Source organism: Pseudophryne corroboree, chromosome 3 (assembly GCF_028390025.1).
Source record: "Pseudophryne corroboree isolate aPseCor3 chromosome 3, aPseCor3.hap2, whole genome shotgun sequence".
NCBI lineage: Eukaryota > Metazoa > Chordata > Amphibia > Anura > Myobatrachidae > Pseudophryne > Pseudophryne corroboree.
The window spans coordinates 696,617,563-696,643,204 of NC_086446.1; the positions used below are offsets into that span (position 1 = coordinate 696,617,563).

Below are 25,642 nucleotides of genomic sequence, written 5' to 3' on the forward strand. Positions count from 1 at the left end.
CAAGGGACACTCTTGACGCGTTTCTCAGCCGTATGTCTATGGCTGTTTCCTCAGAAGAATGTGCTCCCTTTCCTATTCACTGCTTTTATCCTCAGTGAGATCTCAATCAGTATCTTAATAGGGTCCTTCTGTTCATTAACCCTTTCGCTTTCAGGATCCATTCATATACCTGTAGTTGCTAACAGCAACCTTATAATTATTGATCCTAGAAACCTACACAGTAGCAACTACAGGTATATGAATAGGAAAGGGAGCACATTCTTCTGAGGAAACAGCCATAGACATACGGCTGAGAAACGCGTCAAGAGTGTCCCTTGTGTATATGGACCTTATTGTGAAAACAGTTTTGATCTCCCCCCTGTCGGCAAGACATCTGGCAAAATCTCGGGAGCTGTGCAGGCAGCGCGCAGCCGCTGACAGATACCGCCGGAGCGAACCAGCCCGACAGACCACACCACTGCAAGTTTTCTGTGGTACTGTTTTGGGAGAGGCGGTCCGCGAGAGTCTCGGTGCAGGAGAAGCAGCCGGATGCTGCCTAAGACACCCACGGACGCCCGGCGGGAGCAGTAGCCGATAAGAACAGGGGTGAGATCAGCCGTGCATGCGGCCTCCATTTATTGAATAAGAACTCACGAATGAACTGTGGAGCATGCTTATTAAATAGGAGTCCTACTGTATATAAATAAGAATTTACTTACCGATAATTCTATTTCTCGGAGTCCGTAGTGGATGCTGGGGTTCCTGAAAGGACCATGGGGAATAGCGGCTCCGCAGGAGACAGGGCACAAAAAGTAAAGCTTTAGGATCAGGTGGTGTGCACTGGCTCCTCCCCCCATGACCCTCCTCCAAGCCTCAGTTAGGATACTGTGCCCGGACGAGCGTACACAATAAGGAAGGATTTTGAATCCCGGGTAAGACTCATACCAGCCACACCAATCACACTGTACAACCTGTGATCTGAACCCAGTTAACAGTATGATAACAGCGGAGCCTCTGAAAAGATGGCTCGCAACAATAATAACCCGATTTTTGTAACTATGTACAAGTAATGCAGATAATCCGCACTTGGGATGGGCGCCCAGCATCCACTACGGACTCCGAGAAATAGAATTATCGGTAAGTAAATTCTTATTTTCTCTATCGTCCTAGTGGATGCTGGGGTTCCTGAAAGGACCATGGGGATTATACCAAAGCTCCCAAACGGGCGGGAGAGTGCGGATGACTCTGCAGCACCGAATGAGAGAACTCCAGGTCCTCCTTAGCCAGGGTATCAAATTTGTAGGATTTTACAAACGTGTTTGCCCCTGACTAAATAGCCGCTCGGCAAAGTTGTAAAGCCGAGACCCCTCGGGCAGCCGCCCAAGATGAGCCCACCTTCCTTGTGGAATGGGCATTTACATATTTTGGCTGTGGCAGGCCTGCCACAGAATGTGCAAGCTGAATTGTATTACACATCCAACTAGCAATAGTCTGCTTAGAAGCAAGAGCACCCAGTTTGTTGGGTGCATACAGGATAACAGCAAGTCAGTTTTCCTGACTCCAGCCATCCTGGAACCTATACTTTCAGGGCCCTGACAACATCCAGCAACTTGGAGTCCTCCAAGTCCCTAGTAGGCGCAAGGCACCACAATAAGCTGGTTCAGGTGAAACACTGACACCACCTTAGGGAGAGAACTGGGGACGAGTCCGCAGCTCTGCCCTGTCCGAATGGACAAACAGATATGGGCTTTTTTGAGAAAAAACCCACCAATTTGACACTCGCCTGGCCCAGGCCAGGGCCAAGAGCATGGTCACTTTTCATGTGAGATGCTTCAAATCCACAGATTTGACTGGTTTTAAACCAATGTGATTTGAGGAATCCCAGAACTACGTTAAGATCCCACAGTGCCACTGGAGGCACAAAAGGGGGTTGTATATGCAATACTCCCTTGACAAACTTCTGGACTTCAGGAACTGAAGCCAATTCTTTCTGGAAGAAAATCGACAGGGCCGAAATTTGAACCTTAATGGGCCCCAATTTGAGGCCCATAGACACTCCTGTTTGCAGGAAATGCAGGAATCGACCGAGTTGAAATTTCTTCGTGGGGCCTTCCTGGCCTCACACCACGCAACATATTTTCGCCACATGTGGTGATAATGTTGTGCGGTCACCTCCTTCCTGGCTTTGACCAGGGTAGGAATGACCTCTTCCGGAATGCCTTTTTCCCTTAGGATCCGGCGTTCCACCGCCATGCCGTCAAACGCAGCTGCGGTAAGTCTTGGAACAGACATGGTACTTGCTGAAGAAAATCCCTTCTTAGCGGCAGAGGCCATAAGTCCTCTGTGAGCATCTCTTGAAGTTCCGGGTACCAAGTCCTTCTTGGCCAATCCGGAGCCATGAGTATAGTTCTTACTCCTCTACGTCTTATAATTCTCAGTACCTTAGGTATGAGAAGCAGAGGAGGGAACACATACACCGACTGGTACACCCACGGTGTTACCAGAACGTCCACAGCTATTGCCTGAGTGTCTCTTGACCTGGCGCAATACCTGTCCCGTTTTTTGTTCAGACGGGACGCCATCATGTCCACCTTTGGTATTTCCTAACGGTTCACAATCATGTGGAAAAACTTCCCGATGAAGTTTCCACTCTCCCGGGTGGAGGTCGTGCCTGCTGAGGAAGTCTGCTTCCCAGTTTCCACTCCCGGAATGAAACACTGCTGACAGTGCTATCACATGATTTTCCGCCCAGCGAAAAGTCCATTGCCCTCCTGCTTCTTGTGCCGCCCTGTCTGTTTACGTGGGCGACTGCCGTGATGTTTTTCCCACTGGATCAATACCGGCTGACCTTGAAGCAGAGGTCTTGCTAAGCTTAGAGCATTATAAATTTACCCTTAGCTCCAGTATATTTATGTGGAGAAAAGTCTCCAGACTTGATCACACTCCCTGGAAATTTTTTCCTTTTGTGACTGCTCCCCAGCCTCTCGGGCTGGCCTCCGTGGTCACCAGCATCCAATCCTGAATGCCGAATCTGCGGCCCTCTAGAAGATGAGCACTCTGTAACCACCACAGGAGAGACACCCTTGTCCTTGGATATAGGGTTATCCGCTGATGCATCTGAAGATGCGATCCGGACCATTTGTCCAGCAGATCCCACTGAAAAGTTCTTGCGTGAAATCTGCCGAATGGAATTGCTTCGTAGGAAGCCACCATTTTTACCAGGACCCTTGTGCAATGATGCACTGACACTTTTCCTGGTTTTAGGAGGTTCTTGACTAGCTCGGATAACTCCCTGGCTTTCTCTTCCGGGAGAAACACCTTTTTCTGGACTGTGTCCAGAATCATCCCTAGGCACAGCAGACGTGTCGTCAGGATCAGCTGCGATTTTGGAATATTTAGAATCCATCCGTGCTGTTGTAGCAGTATCCGAGATAGTGCTACTCCGACCTCCAACTGTTCCCTGGACTTTGTCCTTATCAGGAGATCGTCCAAGTAAGGGGTAATTAAGACGCCTTTTCTTCGAAGAAGAATCATCATTTCGGCCATTACCTTGGTAAAGACCCGGGGTGCCGTGGACAATCCAAACGGCAGCGTCTGAAACTGACAGTGACAGTTCTATACCACGAACCTGAGGTACCCTTAGTGAGAAGGGCAAATTTGGGACATGGAGGTAAGCATCCCTGATGTCCCGGGACACTATATAGTCCCCTTCTTCCTGGTTCGTTATCACTGCTCTGAGTGACTCCATCTTGATTTGAACCTTTGTAAGTGTTCAAATTTTTTTAGATTTAGAATAGGTCTCACCTAGCCTTCTGGCTTCAGTACCACAATATAGTGTGGAATAATACCCCTTTCCTTGTTGTAGGAGGGGTAATTTGATTATCACCTGCTGGGAATACAGCTTGTGAATTTTTTCCCATACTGCCTCCTTGTCGGAGGGATACCTTGGTAAAGCAGACTTCAGGAGCCTGCGAGGGGGAAACGTTTCGACATTCCAATCTGTACCCCTGGGATACTACTTGTAGGATCCAGGGGTCCTGTACGGTCCCAGCGTCATGCTGAGAGCTTGGCAGAAGCGGTGGAAGGCTTCTGTTCCTGGGAATGGGCTGCCTGCTGCAGTCTTCTTCCCTTTCCTCTATCCCTGGGCAAATATGACTCTTATAGGGACGAAAGGACTGAAGCTGAAAAGACGGTGTCTTTTTCTGCAGAGATGTGACTTAGGGTAAAAACGGTGGATTTTCCAGCAGTTGCCGTGGCCACCAGGTCCGATGGACCGACCCCAAATAACTCCTCTTCCTTTATACGGCAATACACCTTTGTGCCGTTTGGAATCTGCATCACCTGACCACTGTCGTGTCCATAAACATCTTCTGGCAGATATGGACATCGCACTTACTCTTGATGCCAGAGTGCAAATATCCCTCTGTGCATCTCGCATATATAGAAATGCATCCTTTAAATGCTCTATAGTCAATAAAATACTGTCCCTGTCAAGGGTATCAATATTTTTAGTCAGGGAATCCGACCAAGCCACCCCAGCTCTGCACATCCAGGCTGAGGCGATCGCTGGTCGCAGTATAACACCAGTATGTGTGTATATACTTTTATATGATATTTTTCAGCCTCCTGTCAGCTGGCTCCTTGAGGACGGCCCTATCTATAGACGGTACCGCCACTTGTTTTGATTAGCGTGTGAGCGCCTTATCCACCCTAAGGGGTGTTTCCCAACGCGCCCTAACTTCTGGCGGGAAAGGGTATACCGCCAATAATTTTCTATCGGGGGGAACCCACGCATCATCACACACTTCATTTAATTTATCTGATTCAGGAAAAACTACAGGTAGTTTTTTCACATCCCACATAATACCCTCTTTTGTGGTACTTGTAGTATCAGAAATATGTAACACCTCCTTCATTGCCCTTAACGTGTGGCCCTAATAAGGAATACGTTTGTTTATTCACCGTCGACACTGGATTCAGTGTCCGTGTCGACCGACTAAGGTAAACGGGCGTTTTAAAACCCCTGACGGTGTTTTTGAGACGTCTGGACCGGTACTAATTGTTTGTCGGCCGTCTCATGTCGTCAACCGACCTTGCAGCGTGTTGACATTATCACGTAATTCCCTAAATAAGCCATCCATTCCGGTGTCGACTCCCTAGAGAGTGACATCACCATTACAGGCAATTGCTCCGCCTCCTCACCAACATCGTCCTCATACATGTCGACACACACGTACCGACACACAGCACACACACAGGGAATGCTCTGATAGAGGACAGGACCCACTAGCCCTTTGGAGAGACAGAGGGAGAGTTTGCCAGCACACACCAAAAAACACTATAATTATATAGGGACAACCTTATATAAGTGTTTTCCCTTATAGCATCTTTTTATATATTTCTAACGCCAAATTAGTGCCCCCCCTCTCTGTTTTAACCCTGTTTCTGTAGTGCAGTGCAGGGGAGAGCCTGGGAGCCTTCCCTCCAGCCTTTCTGTGAGGGAAAATGGCGCTGTGTGCCGAGGAGATAGGCCCCGCCCCTTTTTCGGCGGGCTCGTCTCCCGCTCTTCAACGGATTCTGGCAGGGGTTAAATATCTCCATATAGCCCCCGGAGGCTATATGTGAGGTATTTTTTGCCAAAAAATAGGTTTACATTGCCTCCCAGGGCGCCCCCCTCCCAGCGCCCTGCACCCTCAGTGACTGCCGTGTGAAGTGTGCTGAGAGCAATGGCGCACAGCTGCAGTGCTGTGCGCTACCTTAAGAAGACTGAGGAGTCTTCTGCCGCCGATTCTGGACCTTCTTCTCTTTTCAGCATCTGCAAGGGGGCCGGCGGCGAGGCTCCGGTGACCATCCAGGCTGTACCTGTGATCGTCCCTCTGGAGCTAATGTCCAGTAGCCAAAGAAGCCAATCCATCCTGCACGCAGGTGAGTTCACTTCTTCTCCCCTAAGTCCCTCGTTGCAGTGATCCTGTTGCCAGCAGGACTCACTGTAAAATAAAAAACCTAAGCTAAACTTTTCTAAGCAGCTCTTTAGGAGAGCCACCTAGATTGCACCCTTCTCGGCCGGGCACAAAAATCTAACTGAGGCTTGGAGGAGGGTCATGGGGGGAGGAGCCAGTGCACACCACCTGATCCTAAAGCTTTACTTTTTGTGCCCTGTCTCCTGCGGAGCCGCTATTCCCCATGGTCCTTTCAGGAACCCCAGCATCCACTAGGACGATAGAGAAAGTAACTTTATCACCAGACGGGGACGCCCGTCAGAACGGCAATTTATTCAGTATCAATAGCCGCCAATTAAGGGATTGTACCAAGAAAAGTAGCTACTTTATCTCCTTAAATTTGACATTGCGTGCTCTCAATCTGTGGCTTTGGATGTATTATTGTCCCAGCGGGAGGATATATATTTAATTCAGATTTGTGGTGAACATATCTCTCCGGATATGTCTGGGACAGTCAGCATTTAACCCTTCCAATTACGTTTATAGGAGGCTGCCCAAAAGGAGTGAACCATCAAAAAGGAATAAACACTGAGGGGATTAGTGTGTGACATCTAACACAATTGTTTAATTGGATGCAGAGTGTGTCAATTTAATGCAAGTTACCCACTGTGTTTAAACTGTTTCACTAATAGGTACCACTGAAAACAGCTATGGTTTGTAATATGTTTTAATGTCTAAACCTTTAGATCAGTATTGATAAGGATATATGTGAATAGTGATTTTATAATTTTTAATCAAATAAAAAAACTCTTTTATTGTGGACAGCGCTTTCAACTTCTTTCCTTGATTTATATTTAAATTATTGGGACTCAACAAACCCACTATTGAAAGCAGCAGTGCACAATTGAGAGGAGGTGTATTTTTAAGGAGCTGCACAGCTGACACACACAAGAGCTTAGCGCTTTCTAAGTTTGAGGTTGCTACCTGAGATAGTGCTACACCGACCTCCAACTGTTCCCTGTATCTTACCCTTATCAGGGAATCGTCCAAGTAAGGGATAACTAAAATTCCCTTCCTTCGAAGGAATATCATCATTTCGGCCATTACCTTGGTAAAGACCCGGGGTGCCGTGGACCATCCATACGGCAGCGTCTGAACTGATAGTGACAGTTCTGTACCATAAACCTGAGGTACCCTTGGTGAGAAGGGTAAATTTGGACATGAAGGTAAGCATCCTTGATGTCCCGAGACATCATGTAGTCCCCTTCTTCCAGGTTTGCAATCACTGCTCTGAGTGACTCAATCTTGAATTTGAACCTCTGTATGTAAGTGTTCAAAGATTTTAGATTTAGAATCGGTCTCACCGAGCCGTCCGGCTTCGGTACCACAACAGTGTGGAATAATACCCCGTTCCCTGTTGCAGGAGGGGTACCTTGATTATCACCTGCTGGGAATACAGCTTGTGAATGGCTTCCAAAACTGTCTCCCTGTCAGAAGGAGACATCGGTAAAGCCGACTTTAGGAAACGGCGAGGGGGAGACGTCTCGAATTCCAATTTGTACCCCTGAGATATCACCTGAAGGATCCAGGGGTCTACTTGCGAGTGAGCCCACTGCGCGCTGAAATTCATTGAGACGGGCCCCCCACCGTGCCTGATTCTGCTTGTAAAGCCCCAGCGTCATACTGAGGGCTTGGCAGAGGCGGGAGAGGGTTTCTGTTCCTGGGAACTGGCTGATTTCTGCAGCCTCTGTCACGGGGCAGAAATGAGGAACCTTTTGCCCGCTTGTCCACGAAAAGACTGCGCCTGATAATACGGCGTCTTCTCATGTTGAGAGGCGACCTGGGGTACAAACGTGGATTTCCCAGCTGTTGCCGTGGCCACCAGGTCTGAAAGACCGACCCCAAATAACTCCTCCCCTTAATAAGGCAATACTTCCAAATGCCGTTTGAAATCCGCATCACCTGACCACTGTCGTGTCCATAACCCTCTACTGGTAGAAATGGACAACGCACTTAGACTTGATGCCAGTCGGCAAATATTCCGCTGTGCATCACGCATATATAGAAATGCATCTTTTAAATGCTCTATAGGCAAAAATATACTGTCCCTATCTAGGGTATCAATATTTTCAGTCAGGGAATCCGACCACGCCAACCCAGCACTGCACATCCAGGCTGAGGCGATTGCTGGTCGCAGTATAACACCAGTATGTGTGTAAATACATTTTAGGATACCCTCCTGCTTTCTATCAGCAGGATCCTTAAGGGCGGCCATCTCAGGAGAGGGTAGAGCCCTTACAAGCATGTGAGCGCTTTATCCACCCTAGGGGGTGTTTCCCAACGCACCCTAACCTCTGGCGGGAAAGGATATAATGCCAATAACATTTTAGAAATTATCAGTTGTTATCGGGGGAAACCCACGCATCATCACACACCTCATTTAATTTCTCAGATTCAGGAAAACTACAGGTAGTTTTTCCTCACCGAACATAATACCCCTTTTTGGTGGTACTCGTATTATCAGAAATGTGTAAAACATTTTTCATTGCCTCAATCATGTAACGTGTGGCCCTACTGGAAGTCACATTTGTCTCTTCATCGTCGACACTGGAGTCAGTATCCGTGTCGGCGTCTATATCTGCCATCTGAGGTAACGGGCGCTTTAGAGCCCCTGACGGCCTATGAGACGTCTGGACAGGCACAAGCTGAGTAGCCGGCTGTCTCATGTCAACCACTGTCTTTTATACAGAGCTGACACTGTCACGTAATTCCTTCCAACAGTTCATCCACTCAGGTGTCGACCCCCTTGGGGGTGACATCACTATTACAGGCAATCTGCTCCGTCTCCACATCATTTTTCTCCTCATACATGTCGACACAAACGTACCGACATACAGCACACACACAGGGAATGCTCTGATAGAGGACAGGACCCCACTAGCCCTTTGGGGAGACAGAGGGAGAGTTTGCCAGCACACACCAGAGGGCTATATATATATACAGGGATAACCTTATATAAGTGTTTTTCCCCTTATAGCTGCTGTTTTATTTAATACTGCGCGTAATTAGTGCCCCCCCCCTCTCTTTTTTAACCCTTTCTGTAGTGTAGTGACTGCAGGGGAGAGCCAGGGAGCTTCCCTCCAACGGAGCTGTGAGGGAAAATGGCGCCAGTGTGCTGAGGAGATAGGCTCCGCCCCCTTATCGGCGGCCTTATCTCCCGTTTTTCTATGTATTCTGGCAGGGGTTAAATGCATCCATATAGCCCAGGAGCTATATGTGATGCATTTTTTGCCATCCAAGGTGTTTTTATTGCGTCTCAGGGCGCCCCCCCCAGCGCCCTGCACCCTCAGTGACCGGAGTGTGAAGTGTGCTGAGAGCAATGGCGCACAGCTGCAGTGCTGTGCGCTACCTTGTTGAAGACAGGACGTCTTCTGCCGCCGATTTTCCGGACCTCTTCTGTCTTCTGGCTCTGTAAGGGGGCCGGCGGCGCGGCTCTGGGACCCATCCATGGCTGGGCCTGTGATCGTCCCTCTGGAGCTAATGTCCAGTAGCCTAAGAAGCCCAATCCACTCTGCACGCAGGTGAGTTCGCTTCTTCTCCCCTTAGTCCCTCGATGCAGTGAGCCTGTTGCCAGCAGGTCTCACTGAAAATAAAAAACCTAAAGCTAAACTTTTCACTAAGCAGCTCAGGAGAGCCACCTAGTGTGCACCCTTCTCGTTCGGGCACAGAAATCTAACTGAGGCTTGGAGGAGGGTCATGGGGGGAGGAGCCAGTGCACACCAGGTAGTTCTAAAGCTTTACTTTTGTGCCCAGTCTCCTGCGGAGCCGCTATTCCCCATGGTCCTTACGGAGTCCCCAGCATCCACTTAGGACGTTAGAGAAATATATATATATATATATATATATATATATATACACACACACACACACATTGCGCCAATTAAAAGTGCTTCACCCCCCCCCCCCCCCTCTTTTTTGCCCTCTGTCACCGTGTTCAGCATGGGAGAGTCCGGGGAGCCAGCTTCTCTGCAGTGTGCTGTGGAGAAAATGGCGCTGGTTAGTGCTGGAGGATCAAGCTCCGCCCCCTCAGCGGCGGGCTTCGGTCCCGCTCAATTTCACAATAATGGCGGGGGATTATTAAATATACTGCCTCCACAGTATATATATATATATATATATGTCAGCCAGTCCCTTGAGGTTTGTTATTGCTGCCCTGGGCGCCCCCCCTGCACCCTTCAGTGCCCGCTGTTAGTGTGTGTGTGTGTGTGTGTGTGTGTGTGGGGGGGAGCAATGGCGCACAGCGTACCTCAGAGAAGATCTGAAGTCTTCAGCCGCCTTTGAAGTCTTCTTTCTTCTAATACTCACCCGGCTTCTATCTTCCGGCTCTGTGAGGAGGACGGCGGCGCGGCTCCGGGACGAACTGCGAGGGTGAGACCTGTGTTCCGACCCTCTGGAGCTAATGGTGTCCAGTAGCCTAAGAAGCAGAGCCTATCATTTAAGTAGGTCTGCTTCTCTCCCCTCAGTCCCACGATGCAGGGAGCCTGTTGCCACCAGTGCTCCCTGAAAATAAAAACCTAACAAAATTATTTTTCAGAGAAACTCAGGAGAGCTCCCCTGTAGTGCACCCAGTCTCCTCTGGGCACAGGATCTGAGGTCTGGAGGAGGGGCATAGAGGGAGGAGCCAGTGCACACCCATTCTAAAGTTCTTTGTAGTGCCCATGTCTCCTGCAGATCCTGTCTATACCCCATGGTCCTTACGGAGTCCCCAGCATCCTCTAGGACGTAAGAGAAATTTTAGTAAGTCTACCCAAAGTAAATTTTGCCATAGGACAATATTTATCCCAAGAGTTTTATATTGAATAGGTTTAGTACTGAAAAACTTTACAATTTATTTTCCAAATGTTGTGTGATAAGGACATTTATATAGGATTTCACAATCCTTTCATTTTGAGCTAAATTCTTCAGAATCAAGTGATAGCAGCCATGTTGCTTATTATGCACACTACCCAATTGATCTTTCACTTAGCAGAATTAGAATTTTGCGTAAAACATTTTTTTTAAATTTTGTTTTTTTTAAAAATGGATTAAATTTGAACTATAAAACATATAAAAAATACACATTATATGTAAATAGTTCTGAAATGTGTATGAACTCAAGATTTCTATGTATGCATGTTATTGTACAGACTTCCTGCTCAAGAAACCAAAAGAGACACTAAGGCATAGGCTAACTAGCCAGGTCTGTTGTAGTCAGGGGAATTTTAGAATGTAACTAGATCCTTTCCATATTTCGACTTCCATTTTAGGTTCTGTGTGCTTTTTAAAACATTTTACTAAAGTTATAATGACATAGTAATAATCATTGTAATTAGTTTGGAAAATAATTTAAAAAAGATATTTCAATGGCATGTGAAGTTAAACTGGATACGCAATCTAAGATTCTGTCCAATCTTTCTCGTTGGAACGAAAATTTGGTAATGTTTGGGAGTAAATAACAATTGAACATTTGCTCCCAAACACTGGAAAACGGACAAAAATGACCTTCAGACAAATTGGTTAAATCCCTTTGATTTAACCACTTTATCCAAACTATCATTTTTGTCCATTTTCCAGCTTTTGGGAGCAAATGGTTGATTTGCTCCCATACATTACCAGATTTTCATTCAAGCAGAAAGAGTGGACAGAATCTTATATCGTGTATCCAGCTTTAGTCCTTAAAACGGGCTTCATGGTTAAAAACTCATTGTTAAAACAGACAGTGACAAGTTCAAAACCCTGGCTCAAATTTCAGTAAAGGCTTTGTGGAACCTTGGACAATTTAGCACAATAATACTGGACTATTTTATTCCACTGGACATGGAGTTTTACTTTAACTTTTTAAGCACTATAAAACATTAACGTAGGTCATTCATTGAACTTATCTGTAATGAAACAAATTTGTCAGACATCATTTTTAAGAAGCATCCTAATTACAATAAGCCACTACTATGCACAATAACAGACTTCTAGCAAATACCATTTACATAATTTCAAAGTTGCTACACACTGATTATCTACAGGTCAGTGGTAACACAGAATTTCTGAACCATTTCAATCCTAAAGGAAACTAGGCGATATTAGCTCAGCATGTGAAATTCTACAAAGGATAAAGTAAAAAAGGTGAACTTTTATCTACTGTATTCACACCACACTATATAGAAGAATTAAATAAAAATAATTGGTTGCTATGGGCAATTTCTCCACTCTTTACAAGTCTTGATACATCCTCTATGTAAAGAAGATATGCACGTTATCATAACTCCTGATAAATTATATCTTAACTCTGGCACAAGCACTTTTGACAGACTTTCACATTTGTTAATTCAGTTAACAATTGTAGTATTATAGGGATTATAGCTGGATACAGACTAAATTGGGATTTTTGTTTACTTACCGTAAAATCTCTTTCTCTGAGTCCATCTGGGGGACGCTGCGCCGTTACTTGTGGGTTAGAGGTGTGTGGTAGTGGAGTTTGGCACAGAATCTAAAGCTGACTCCTCCCCCCTCTAACCCCTCCCATCTCCTTCCTGCTCAGCCATATTCAGTTAACGTTTAGCCAAGCCAAAGGAGATAGACCAGAATAAAAAAATTAACCAATTAAACCAGACAAACTATGGGAGGGATCGCAGCGTCCCCCAGATGGACTCAGAGAAAGAGATTTTACGGTAAGTAAACAAAAATCCCAATTTCTCTGTCCTCCATCTGGGGGACGCTGCGCCGTTACTTGTGGGATTTCCCAAAGCAAGCTAATGAGAGGAGGGAGACGGTGACGGCATAGCCGTCTTCAATATACGACGCCCAACAGAGGCAGTCTCCAAACCAAAAGTATGAAAACGATAAAACTTTGTGAAAGTATGAACTGACGACCAGGTCGCTGCTCTGCACAGTTGCTCAACAGATGCACCACCGCGAACAGCCCAAGAGGCTCCAACAGCTCTAGTCGAATGAGCCCTAATTGAGTCAGGAACCGAAACATGAGAAGACAGGTAAGCCTGTCTTATGGCCGAAGTTATCCAACGGGCCACAGTATTTTTGGAGGCCGGCCAACCTCGTTTTGGAACATCAATTAAAACCAGTAAGTTATCCGTGCGACGGAATGACTCTGTGCGAGACAAATAGATACGCAAGGCTCGAACCACATCCAGAAGAGCCAAATGAGAGTCCTCCCCAGAAGAAGATGTCGGAGTAAAGGCAGGAAGTACAATGTCCTGATTTAAATGGAATGCTGAAACAACCTTTGGGAGGAAAGAAGGTTTAGTCCGTAGAACCACCCGGTTCTCATGAAACACTAACAAGGGGGGTCTGCAAGAAAGGGCCGCCAACTCAGATACTCGTCTAGCTGAGGCAATAGCCAACAGAAAAACAACTTTCTGTGTCAGATAACGGAGCTCAACTGATTCTAAAGGTTCAAATGGAGAGGTCTGAAGAGCCGTAAGGACCAAGTTTAAATCCCAGGGAGGAACCGGAGGGACAAAAGGTGGTTGAATCCGAAGTACTCCCTGCAGGAATGTTTGAACCTCTGGAATATTTGCTAGTTTCTTCTGAAAAAGAACCGATAAAGCTGAAACCTGACCCTTTAGTGAAGAAAGCTTTAGGCCCTTGTCGAGACCCTCCTGAAGGAAAGAGAGTAGGCGAGGTAGTCTAAACAAATGCGGAGTCAGTCTCCGTTTTTCGCACCATGCAATGTAAATACGCTATATTCTATGGTAAATGCCTGAGGTCACCGGTTTCCTAGCTCGAATCATCGTCTGGACAACCGATCGAGAAAGACCTTTTGCCTTCAAAATCTTGGATTCAAGAGCCAAGCCGTCAAAGCCATCCGATGTAAATCTGGGTGGCGACAAGGCCCTTGAAGAAGCAGATCTGGTCGCAGAGGTAGACGAAAGGGATCTCCGACTACCATACTGCGCAGAAGAGTGTACCATTGTCGACGCGGCCAATCTGGAGTCACTAGAATCACTGCGAGACCCTCTCGCCGAATGCGTTGGAGTAGACGCGGAATCAGTGGGATTGGCGGAAACACATATCCCAGTTGAAATTGCCATGGGGCAGTAAGAGCATCGATCAGGATTGCCTGTGGATCCTGAGTCCTTGCTCCGTAGTGAGGAAGTTTCGCGTTGAGGCGAGACGCCATCAGGTCTATGTCTGGCATTCCCCATCGATCCACTAGAGAGAGAAACACTTCCTGATGAAGTTCCCATTCCCCCGGATGAATCGTGTGACGACTCAAAAAGTCTGCTTCCCAGTTTTCGACTCCTGGAATGTGGATCGCGGAGATCACCGGAACCCAGCGTTCCGCCCACGCGAGGATCTGAGCGACCTCTCTCATTGTGGACCAACTGCGAGTTCCTCCCTGTTTGTTGATGTAAGCCACTGCGGTGGCATTGTCGGACTGCACCCGAACTGGTTGACCCTGCACCATGGTTTGAATGCGAATGAGTGCATACCGAATCACCCTTAGTTCCAGAATGTTGATTTGCAATTTTGACTCCTGATTGCTCCAGCGTCCCTGTAAGTGATGAGTCTGGAAAACTGCCCCCCAACCACTGAGGCTTGCGTCCGTGGTGACCATCATCCAAGACCAGATTGTGAACGGTGCACCCTTTTTCAAATTGTGACTGTGAAGCCACCAGTGAAGAGACTGACGAGTCTTTATCGACAAGCGGATCAACTGCAATTCGAGACGTGGTTCCGTCCGAGTCCAACAGTTGAGAATCTGCGTTTGAAGAGGACGGGCATGAAATCTGGCATATGGAACTGCCTCGAAGGAGGATACCATTTTGCCCAACACCTGCATACATCTGAGGACCGACACTACTGGTAAGTGTAACAGGGTTCGGATTCTCGACTGCAGATCCTGAATCTTGTCCGCAGGAAGAAACACCTTCTGGCTGTTGGTGTCGAATAAAAGTCCCAGAAAAATCATCTTCTGAGAAAGGAGTAGAGATGACTTTGGAAAGTTGATTATCCACCCGAACGATTGTAGAGTCTCCATTGTTAACTGCAGGTTCTGAGTGAGAATCTCCGCTGACGGTGCCTTGACCAACAGGTCGTCCAAATATGGAGTGATGTTGACCCTTTGGCAACGAAGAACTGCGACTACATGGCCTAAGACCTTTGTAAAAACTCGGGGAGCCGTAGAAAGACCAAAGGGAAGAGCTTGAAACTGAAAATGCTCCGGCCCGATTGCAAATCTCAGCAGAGACTGATGTCCTATCCAAATCGGGACATGTAAGTAGGCGTCTTTTATGTCTATTGAAGCCAAATATTCCCCTGGCTCCATGGCGGCGATAATTGAGCGAATGGATTCCATCTTGAATTTTTGGGTTGAGAGATACGGGTTGAGAGCCTTCAGATTCAGAATGGGCCGAAACGAACCATCCGGCTTGTCCACAAGAAAAAGACCTGAGTAAAACCCCCGCCCCCTTTGATGAGAGGGAACCGGAATGATTACTCCATTTTGTAAGAGGTTTGTGATTGCCTGAAGAAGAGCTTGCCGTCTGGAGGGATCGTCTGGGAGAGGTGTTATGAATAGTCGGGTTGGGACCGTCTCTTCAAAATCCAACATATATCCTCTGGAAATGACCCCCATTACCCACCGATCCGGTTTCGATAGGAGCCACACTTCCCTGAACTGAAGTAACCGGGCCCCAACCTTCATTGATCCCTCCAGGGGACCTGAGACGTCATGCCTCAGGTTTGTCGGCAGGCTTACTGGCCGGTCTGCGAATAGCCTGATATCCTCTTCCTCTGAAAGAGCCCCTTCTTGGGAATCTGGAGGAAGCACGAAAGGATTGGAAGTTACCTCTGCCCTGCGTACGAAAGGACCGAAACCTTGTAGGTTTTGGTTTGTGAGGTGCAGATGGAAGGAAAGGGCTCTTTCCTCCAGTAGAATCTGAAATAATCTTCTTTAACTCTGATCCAAAAAGGAACTCACCTTCAAAAGGCACAGCCGTCAATGTTTGCTTTGAGTCAGAATCAGCATTCCAAACTCTAAGCCACAAAGAGCGTCTTGCAGATACTGTCAAGGCTGAAACCCGGGTCTGTAGCGCAACCGAATCCAACAAGGCTTCACCCACATAAGTGAGTGCCTCCGAAATCTGTTCCGCTACGTGAATGGCTTCCGACGGATCATCCGACTGCATTCCCGATACCACCTGTGCAAGCCATTCATCCACGGCCTTAAGTACCCAGGCACTCGCCAGTACTGGACGGAGAGAAACACCTGATAAAGAAAACATAGATTTTAGTAATGCTTCAATCTTTCTATCAGTAGCGTCTTTTAAGGTCACAGACTGTACCGACGGAATAACCGTAGCTTTTGCTAGATGTGAAATAGGAGCATCTACCTTAGGGGCCGTCTCCCAAAATTTCGTATCTTCCTCTGTAAAAGGATATAGAAATCTTAACTTTTTAGGCGCCTGAAAACGAGAATCCGGTTTAAGCCAGGGTTCTTTTAAAATATCCGCAAAGTGAGAATAAGAAGGGAAGGCCGTAACCTGTCTCTTTTGTCGTTTGAAGAAGGGGGAAGGAGTTTCCTCTACCACCGTGTCCTGAATATTAAGAGTCTGACGAATGGCTTCTATTAACAATCTAACACCTGAACTAGTAGAAGGTTCCTCATCTTCCCAAGCCGAAACATCATCCCATTCAGGATCTACCTCCCCCTCCTCCAATGGAGATGCCAGGGTGTCCGCCTCCTCACCTGGAAATGCTATAGCGGGTAACGGCTGCGATCGTTTAGTAGCAGTCGAACTGCTGGCAGCATTTACAAACTTATTCAAAGATTGAGTTAAATCAGTGAGGCACTTTCCCATATTTTGGGCCCATAAAGGCTCCACCTGAGTCCGAGCAGATTCAGTCTCCCTAGATTGACGCAAATCTGAAATGGCGTCCACCATGTTTTTAACCCATGGGGGCGTCGGCTGATCTGCGGAACCTCCCTGCTGATCTGTCACTGATGCACCAGAGCATGAAGCACATAAGGTACCTGCGTCAGAACTACCTTTAGCCAGCTTTGAGCCACACTGAGAGCAGGAAAAATAAACTACCGAGGCCGTTTTTCCCTTTGTAGGTCTGTCCGGTTTACTAGTCACTTTTTCCATTCTGAAGGTATACACTAAAATAAAATCACCCTAAACCTTCTGACTAATGAGCTGTGTTAACAATCTACATTAAGGATAGAGTGGGACCTAATCCAGGATAACTGAGTGCAAGTCAGAGACTCTCCTTATTAGGTTAATCCCTAGGTGGATTCCAATATGGCCTGTAATCCCCCCTTTGATCAGCCCCCTCTATACTTGCGATTATGTTAAAATTCTCCCCCTGGCAGGCTCCGTGTGTGAAGCGCACAGCGTCCCCCTGTCTCCGTGCAGAAGAAGATGGCGTCAGGCAGATTGGCGCGCGCGCGGGCAGAGCAGGGCGGGAAGCCGTCCCTGCACTGCTGACGTCACCCCGCGCTGAAACCGGAAGTTCGGGCCGCCGCGCGCCGCTACTCACAGCGTCCGCGGCGGCTTCTAGCTGGTCCCCGGGAGTCAGAAGATTCTCCCGGACCAGTCTGCCATCTGTCCCCACAACCCTCCAGGTCTCTCACTGCGGTTGTAGGGGAGAAATCTCCGGCGCCGCTGGCGGCGGGGGGCTCGGCTGGCGTGCATGTTTATGAAATAAATGAGTGAAATAAATGAGTGAAATAAATAGGGACAGCCCAATACTGTCGGTGACAGATTGTGGCTGTCCGTTACCTTTCTTCTGTCGTCGTTAATGTACAAAGGCCCCAGTGACCCAGGTATGGTGGCCTTTCTAGACAGCATCCTCGAGTGGAATATTAGTCCACTCCATCAATACCTGTCACCCGTAAACAGGGACTAGGCATCCTGTAAACAACAAACAAAAAAAAACAAAAAAAAATCTAGGAGAAATAAAAACTGTGTCTGTACTCCACAGGCACAAAATAAAAACGGAATATGGCTGAGCAGGAAGGAGATGGGAGGGGTTAGAAGTCAGCTTTAGATTCTGTGCCAAACTCCACTACCACACACCTCTAACCCACAAGTAACGGCGCAGCGTCCCCCAGATGGAGGACAGAGAAAGGTGGGTACACACTGGAAGATATATCTGCCGATCGGCAGATATATCTATGGACGGATCGGGCAGTGTGTTGAGCATACACAGTGCCCGATCCGTCGGGGACTGACATCATGAACTGGGCGGGCGTGTACACACGCCCGCCCAGTTCAGCTGTCAATCACCGCCGAACGCCGCAGCATGTGTACGGGCGGTCGGCCGACCGCCCCGTACAATCACAGCGACGCGCCAATATATCGGTAGATATATTGGCCGTCAGCTGTGCTGTGGGGCCGACGCGGAGTTCACAGACCTATCGGCCGTACACACTGGCCGACGGACCCGCGATATATCGGCCGTTCAAAAGATTATCTGTCCAATCTGGCTGGTTGGAATGAAAATCTGGTCATGACTGGGACCAAACAATAGACCATTTACTCCCGAAAGCTGTAATACGGCCAAAACCTGTTGTTCAGATAAATTAGTTAAATCAAACTGATTTAACCAATTTGTGTAAATTACCATTTTTGTCTGTGTTAATTGTCATTTGCTCCCACACGTTATCAGATTTTCGTATCAACCAGAAAGTCTGGACAGACTCTTATAGTGTATATCCAGTTTATGTAATAGTTTCCAATTTCACAGAATCTGTGGGATTTCCAATAAAGTAGCAATTAGGGAGGCCAATCCCGGGCCGTTTTTTCAATCCCGGGATTCGGGATTGAAAAACGGTCAATCCCGGGATTGCAGTAGGGACCAGTGAAGGTTGTAGGGAGCAGCGCTGGAGGGAGGGTGTAGGTAGTGGTGCAGGAGGTAGGGAGGGTGTAGGTAGTGGTGCGGGAGGTAGGGAGGGGGTAGGTAGCAGTGCGGGAGGGTGGGTGTAGGTAGCGGCGTGGAAGGGTTGGTAGCGGCGCAGGAGGGTGGGTGTAAGTAATGACACTTAATATTAGGCGGGCGGCCGCGGCAGCCATGGACTCACTGAACACGGGAGCATTTCAAATGAAGCGCCGGCCGCCAGCCAACCAGAGCTGGCGGACCGGCAGCCAATTAGGGAAGCGGTCGCAGCAGTGGCTCCTGATTGGCTGCCGCTGCTGCGGCAGCTTCCCTGATTGGCTGCCGAGCCGCCAGCTCTGATTGGCTAGCGGCCGGCGCTACATTTGAAGTGCTCCTGCGTTCAGTGAGTCCATGGCTGCCGCGGCCGCCCGCCTAATAGTAAGTGTCATTACTTACACTCACCCTCCCGCACATGCGCACTGTAATCCCTTGAATCCCGGGATTGGAAGCTCCAATACCGGGATTCAAATCCCGGCATTTTTGGGCCCAAATCCCGGGATCCCGCCGATCCCGATCCCGGGATTGGCCTCCCTAGTAGCAATCAGTTATAAAGATGAACCTGCTTTATAACTGATTGCCACTGTAAATTTGCAGCAATCTCTCAGGAAATTCAAGCAGTACTGCGATATCGGAACTTATTACATAACCCCCTTTATCTTAACACGCTTATTACATAGGACAAAAAGAGACAGCAAAATTGTGCAATACTGACCTAATTAAATGTAGAAAAACACATCACAGCTGGAATGGTAAAACACACTACTAAAAAATGCTGCTGATTTGATAGATTAAAAAAAAAATGATATTATATCACACTCATTTTTTTTTAAAACTGATCTGTTAAGAAATTATTCTTATATGAAATTGCTGAGTAGAAATGCCTTATCCTATAACTTAAGACCCAATAAAATCTTGGTATTTTGGAGAAGAATGTCATTTGAATTTGTGTAGCTGTCCCATGCATCACGGAGAATCGCCCAACAAAATATGCTTCTGCTATATAAATAACAGTTAGTAAAGAAAACGGCTCTAGTATTATCCAGTCCACGTGTACCTCAAACCGTGGTTATATTTTGACTGGACCCAAAGCTACAGTATTAATATAATTTTTTTATACTGATTTTTTTGTAGCAAAGACTTTTCCAGAAGTTTTACTAAGCTGTAGTTTTTTTTGTTTTTTTTTACTGCAGAACATCTTTTAAGAAATAAAACAATTACTTAAATGCTAAGGAATTGGGAGCTAGTATTTTAGATAGAGAAGTCAAGTGCAAAACAGTTTTGGCAAGTGTTTATATATTAAAAAACATACTAGCAATGCATTAATACTAAACTTAATATTTTCTTTACAAACCTGCATGAGAATTATGTAAATCCAGATGCTATTTAAAAGGTTAACTATTAGGGCTTTAGTTTTCTAAAGTGTAATTTTTCTTGTTTTTACAGTTCTGACTTGAGGTTTTTTTTGTATACTCCAGTAGGCCAGCATATATCTAAAATATTCAGATTAGAGATGTGTGGGTTCAGATTTACTCTGTTCTTAATGCCATAATTATTGTTCGGATTTATCTTATTGGCTATCCAAAACACGCGACATCCGAGAGCCCCTAAGATGCCGTTTTGAGATCCGGGTAAATCCGAATTCGCACATCTCCAATTCAAATTTACAAATACACATATATACAGCTTTTTTTTACCTCTTCTGAGCGCTATCTGGATGTTCACACACCTTTATGAAGACCTTCCTAATGCAAAACTACAGAATTCTTATATTCTACTCATCAACCTAATTGCTGCAATACCCCTAGGGTGCATTAAAAGTCCTAGTAAATTTCCTAAGGTTTCCTTGACAGTAACTATGGTAAAAACATGGTAATTGGGGTTTCAGACCACATAAAATTACATAGCTTTTTCTACGTTAAGAGGTATATTGAGAGAAAAAAAACACACCATCTAAATTGAGGATTTTCTTCCAGGGCTTAAACACACTTTTACTAACTTAAAAATTATTATTAAAATCTATTAGTAAATGTGTGTTTCAGCCCGAGACCAGACATTGATGAAAATCGACCTTTTATTAAATAAATCCCTTAGTTTTAGCTACACAATATAATTTGTTATTGGAGCTCCTTCACTTTAATATGTGGGGCAGGATTTTGTTTACTTTAGAACACTGTTATACCTTAAGTACAACTTGTAAATGCATTAAGAAATGCCTTTTTTACAGTGTTTTCCAGGAAAACACTAATGTAGCATTTCGAGTGCAGATACAGCTGCAGTCACTCACAAAATATAGGTATGCCACATTTTAATCAGCAGAATCTGCTTGTGCGTCTTGTTCGCATAACAATGCAAATAGGACACATTTTTTGGGGAAATGCACAAAAAGACACCCGGCATTATTAAACACGCTCACTAATAGAAGGGCTGTTTAATGTGTCTGCAGCAATGATGAGAGAAGACACATCTGTAAATGCATACACAGTTACACACGCTCCTACATACAAAACACACCTGGGTCTATGGTAGTGCATGCCACAGAAAAACCACTGTGTAGGAAACAACACTATTAACATCAACTATATTGTCACAGTAGGCATCATTCTGAAGTGTTTGGGGGGGTGGTAACTTCTTAGTGATTGCCTCTTTCATCTCATTGGCAGTTAAGTGTTAACCTAGCAGAGACATCGCTGAATAAGCACCAGGATTTGAACCCAGAAAATATGGGAATCTGTTGTTTTTTTCCCCATACAACCCCTGTTAGCCTTTCAAATTACCAGTTTCCTTTTATAGAATGAATGAATGCCATGTCATTCTGAACAAAAACATATTCCACTATAAAAAGTGTTTAGTTATTTCAAGTATATTAATTAGCTGAGTAACATTTCATATATATTGGTCCACAAAGACCTGGAAAATTTAAACTTCACCACTAAAGTGCAAAATTGCCTTGCTGCTGTATCACAGTATAGAAAAAGTACTTAAATACATAAAGCAGTATCACATAAATCTCATTTTAATAGAAAAAATAGGTTCCTGAAAGATGTGCGTTAGAAGAAAAGAAAAAGAAGAAAAAAATCATGATTATGTTTTATTAGACAAGCTAAAAAGAAAAGAAAAAAAGTGTACATTAAATTGGCAAAAAAAATAACAAGATGCATATTTATATAGACACAGCCATTCACTTTTAATATTCATGAAAAATTAGCAATGTAAGCATTTCCTCAATGTCTTGGCAAATCATGCTTTCTCTATATACATGTGACAAAGTAAATGTAGTTTACCCGGTTTAGAATTAATTAAAAAAAAAAAAAATTATTAGATAAGAAATTTTAGGGTTTTTTCAAGGCTTTCTGTCCAGGTAGTACTCGTATACAGTTTTCTTGCAATAGAAAGACGTGTACATTAAATATTATGAGACAATGTTGTATAAATGTACACAGTACACACTCGAATATGTACCACAACTGTAGACTTCACACATTTATACATGGCTTAGTAAACAAATCTTCAACCATAGACCTACAAACCTTGGGTTTATCAGTTCACATACCTTAGGCATACCCCCATATCCCTTCCAGTTACCGAAATATCCAAAATCACCAAATATTGAAAATCTCTTGATCGTTTCGCAAACTATTCACATAACTTACAATTTAAATCCCATAACAAAAAAAAATGTAAAAAAAAATCAATCACTGGGAAAGACTTATTAAAAAAAAATGGTTGGAAAAATATGTAGATGTAAATCAAAAAACCTGAATAATCACAGTATGGACAAGTTCGTACAGCAAAATACTGAACAGGATTCTGGAGTAAAAAAATAGTGGGAGGGAAAAAAATACTTTGAAACAAATGCTGCTTGAAGAAAAGGAAACAACAGCATCTTAACGTCAAATGCAAAATTCCTTACATGTGAAAACTGTTAAAACAAAGTGTTCCAATCTTTTGTGGCTTCCATTAGATGTCTTTGGCCATGCCCAACCCATTCATCCTGATTGTCAAATATCCGACCACAAAACCAGCAGCTGAATTTAGTTTGAAGCTTGTTTGCGGGTGTGTTCTTAACAATTTTGTAATTGTTTTTGCTAGTTTTCTTTAACGTTAACTTGAGGACAAAGCGTTCTTTTACTGGGCTCACAGGTTTTGACCGCCGATTGCGCCTTCCGGTTAATCCATCAGCAGAATTCAATAGCTTTGACTCTAAAAGAGCTTCAAGTGTTCTTTTGGACAGAGATACCTTTAGAACTTGTCCATTGAATTTTGAGATGGTTCTCATTACGTTAATTACTTCAGGAACCTCGGCATCAGGGTGATTCAACACGACAACAGGCTGATCTCTGTGCGGATACTTTATTAGCTGATTAGAATTGAAAGGATATAGTCGTAGTGTTCTTACAATATCCTTCATAGGCATTGGTGTGGCCATCTCTGGAAGACTTTCCACCTCACTTGTGTAAGACTTTGCTTTGCACTTCCGGTGTAACATTTTCTTTCGTGGCACTTCTTGTAAGTAATCGCTTACTCTCTTCTTTGTCTTAAATTCAAAGTCTGCTTCATAGCTACTGGAGTCTGCCGATGTCTTTCGCTTCCAAGCCTTGTTCTTCGAGTTTGAAACATTCATGCTACTTTGCTTACATTTCAGTTTAGGCACCTTTGAATTAGCTGTAGACAGTTGTGAGAATGTCTGGTCATCGCTTGTGAAATTAAAAGGGTCTTCTGCTGGACCAGCACTCGAATTAGATCTCAGAAAAGGTTTTCTGTCTACTGACCTACCTCGCAAATAATCTGAATTGCTGACTTTGCTTGCAGATGTACTGCCACCATATCCCTCGAGCGCATTGGTGTCTTCTAGCTTAATTGAAGCTGTTGGTGCTACACCAGCTTGATTTTTATTCCTCAAGAAAGCAGCTTCCTGTGCATCATCAGGTCTCTTTGGTAGCAGTTTCGGGTTCATTCGGTTAAACTGAACAGGTTTCTGGGAATTTCCAGAAGCTGTTTTTGGTAAAACATAATTTAAAAGGACTGCTTGTTTTCCATCAGGCAAAAGAGCGTAAACTGGTTGTTTCTGCATGGGCTCTTGCTTGTTAGCTTCCATACTTCCAGTTGTCCTTGAAGATTCTGAATTTATACAATACTGGAGGACATTTAGGTTTATAGGAAGTTTCCCTCCTACAGCAGAACCTGAAATTATGTTGGCAGATACATTATTTGTGGAAGTACCCAAATTTGGTTTCAAAACATGAGGTACAGTGGGGCGCTGTAATCTAGGCAAAGCCATTTTTCCAAAATTGTTCACTGCACCCAAGACCTGAGATCCACCATTGGTCACATTCCTTATGGTACCAAAAGGTCCATTGGCAATAGTCAATACCATGCCTGGCTTTGTGTTGAGCATAACTGGAGCATTAAATCTATTGGAAGTAGAAAATGTTGTAGTACTGGGAGCATTTGCTTGACTTGACATCATTTTTAAGCCAGGCTGGTTATGTACAATTGGCAACACAAACCTGTTCGAACCTGAAGGATACAAAACAGTATTTGACTGAGGCATTCCAGAAAGTTGTGGATTGTGAAATAGCTGGAAAGGTGTCGGCCCACTGGAAGCTTTTGTTATACTGCACATTTTGTCTTTTGCCAGCTGTTGGCTAACTATTGCATCAGAGTGTGTTTTCAGAAGCTCACTAACTCTGGAGGGGAGCAAGGTTTTATTAACTGATCCAGGAGATTCCGGTTCTTGTTTCAAAAACACAGATGACGGGATAACATTTCCATTTGGTAGACGACTGTCAAATTTTGTAACAGGGCTTGGCGTTGGTTGCCTTGCAAAAGGGAAAGTGTTGCCGCCAGTATGCACATTTTGAGTTTTCGTTAAGCACATTTTGTCATTCATCCTTTTGTCTTGCAACATGTTGTGTAGATAAGTATTCTTTGCAACTGGTTTTGGATCAGTTGGGCGATTCTGTAAAGAGAACACTGATGTTATCCTTGGCATAAAGGCTATATTCTCAGGTTTATTATCCAGTGATCTTGACAGTCGGTCACTCAGCTGAATATTTCTGACTGCAAACTCATTTTTAGACATGAAGTTGGGACTTGTACATGAGAAGTTGCCAATGCCACTTGCTGTTGATGCATGTAACATGGAACTATTCAAGTCCTTATTATACAATTGCTTTGTCAATGTAGGGCCGCTGCTTTCACTATTAAGCCGTGGTCTGTACAGGAAGCCGGTAGTTGGATCAACACTTAGATTACCTGGTCCAGTTGACAAACGCATTCGATCATTATGCAATTCATAGTTGTGATCAGTGTCAAAAAATTGCTGCTCATTAATGTTGTACTCTTCAGGTTCTTCTTTAATTTTTCTAACAAAATCGGAACCCGAAGATGAATTGGGCACACTTGGACTATTCACACTTTTGTGTGGGGAGTCAAGAAACGGTGGTCTTTTAACAGCTCCTGGCTTGGAAATAGATTCGTTTTTCCTAGCAATCAGCGAACCAAGGGCTGATGTTATGTTCCGCAAAGAACCAGTCTGTTTCTCCATTGTAGAAGCTTGTGTAGAGGGAAGCCTATAAGACTGAGTTGGACGGTTATCTATAGCTTTTGATGGAGCTCCATATGATCCATGGCTAGGGGCCTGAGAGAAGCGAGGTAAACTATTTGATGGTCGAGGTGATGGTTGTGAAGTATTTGAAGACTGCTTATTTGATGGCAATAACTTAATGACAAGGTTTTGCTTCCCATTGACCATTTTGTAACCCACAAATGTTGCACTGTAATTGGCA

General features: G+C 45.1%; 2 protein-coding genes across 3 annotated transcripts in view; both read right to left on the reverse strand.

The window, feature by feature from the left end:
- Nucleotides 1-11,812: 11,812 nt before the first annotated feature.
- On the reverse strand, nt 11,813-17,570 carry LOC135057405 (uncharacterized). The gene is made up of 3 exons (XM_063963296.1): nt 15,895-17,570; nt 14,842-15,731; nt 11,813-11,839 (listed from the first exon to the last, which is right to left on the reverse strand). Exons 1-3 carry the CDS (start codon nt 17,060-17,062, stop codon nt 11,813-11,815), a joined length of 2,085 nt encoding a protein of 694 aa, XP_063819366.1. The 5' UTR covers nt 17,063-17,570.
- Nucleotides 17,571-21,929: 4,359 nt separating this feature from the next.
- Nucleotides 21,930-25,642, reverse strand: part of LOC135056622 (zinc finger protein 518A-like) — a 9,865-nt gene continuing 6,152 nt past the window's right edge. For both annotated transcript variants that reach the window (XM_063962025.1, XM_063962026.1), the window contains exon 3: nt 21,930-25,642. This exon is cut by the window's right edge and continues 1,362 nt beyond it. In XM_063962025.1, coding sequence (XP_063818095.1) covers nt 22,777-25,642 — 2,866 coding nt within the window. In that variant the 3' untranslated portion in view covers nt 21,930-22,776.

Excerpts from the sequence above, each read along its gene's own strand:
- LOC135057405 (XM_063963296.1), bottom strand. The coding sequence starts at position 17,062 with ATGGAAAAAGTGACTAGTAAACCGGACAGACCTACAAAGGGAAAAACG. Across the intron at positions 15,732-15,894 it reads GACGGCTGTGCCTTTTGAAG|ATTCCCAAGAAGGGGCTCTT; the intron begins GTGAGTTCCTTT and ends TGCTTCCTCCAG. Across the intron at positions 11,840-14,841 it reads TCGACACCAACAGCCAGAAG|ATAAGTTCAATGAATGACCT; the intron begins GTGTTTCTTCCT and ends GTTTCATTACAG.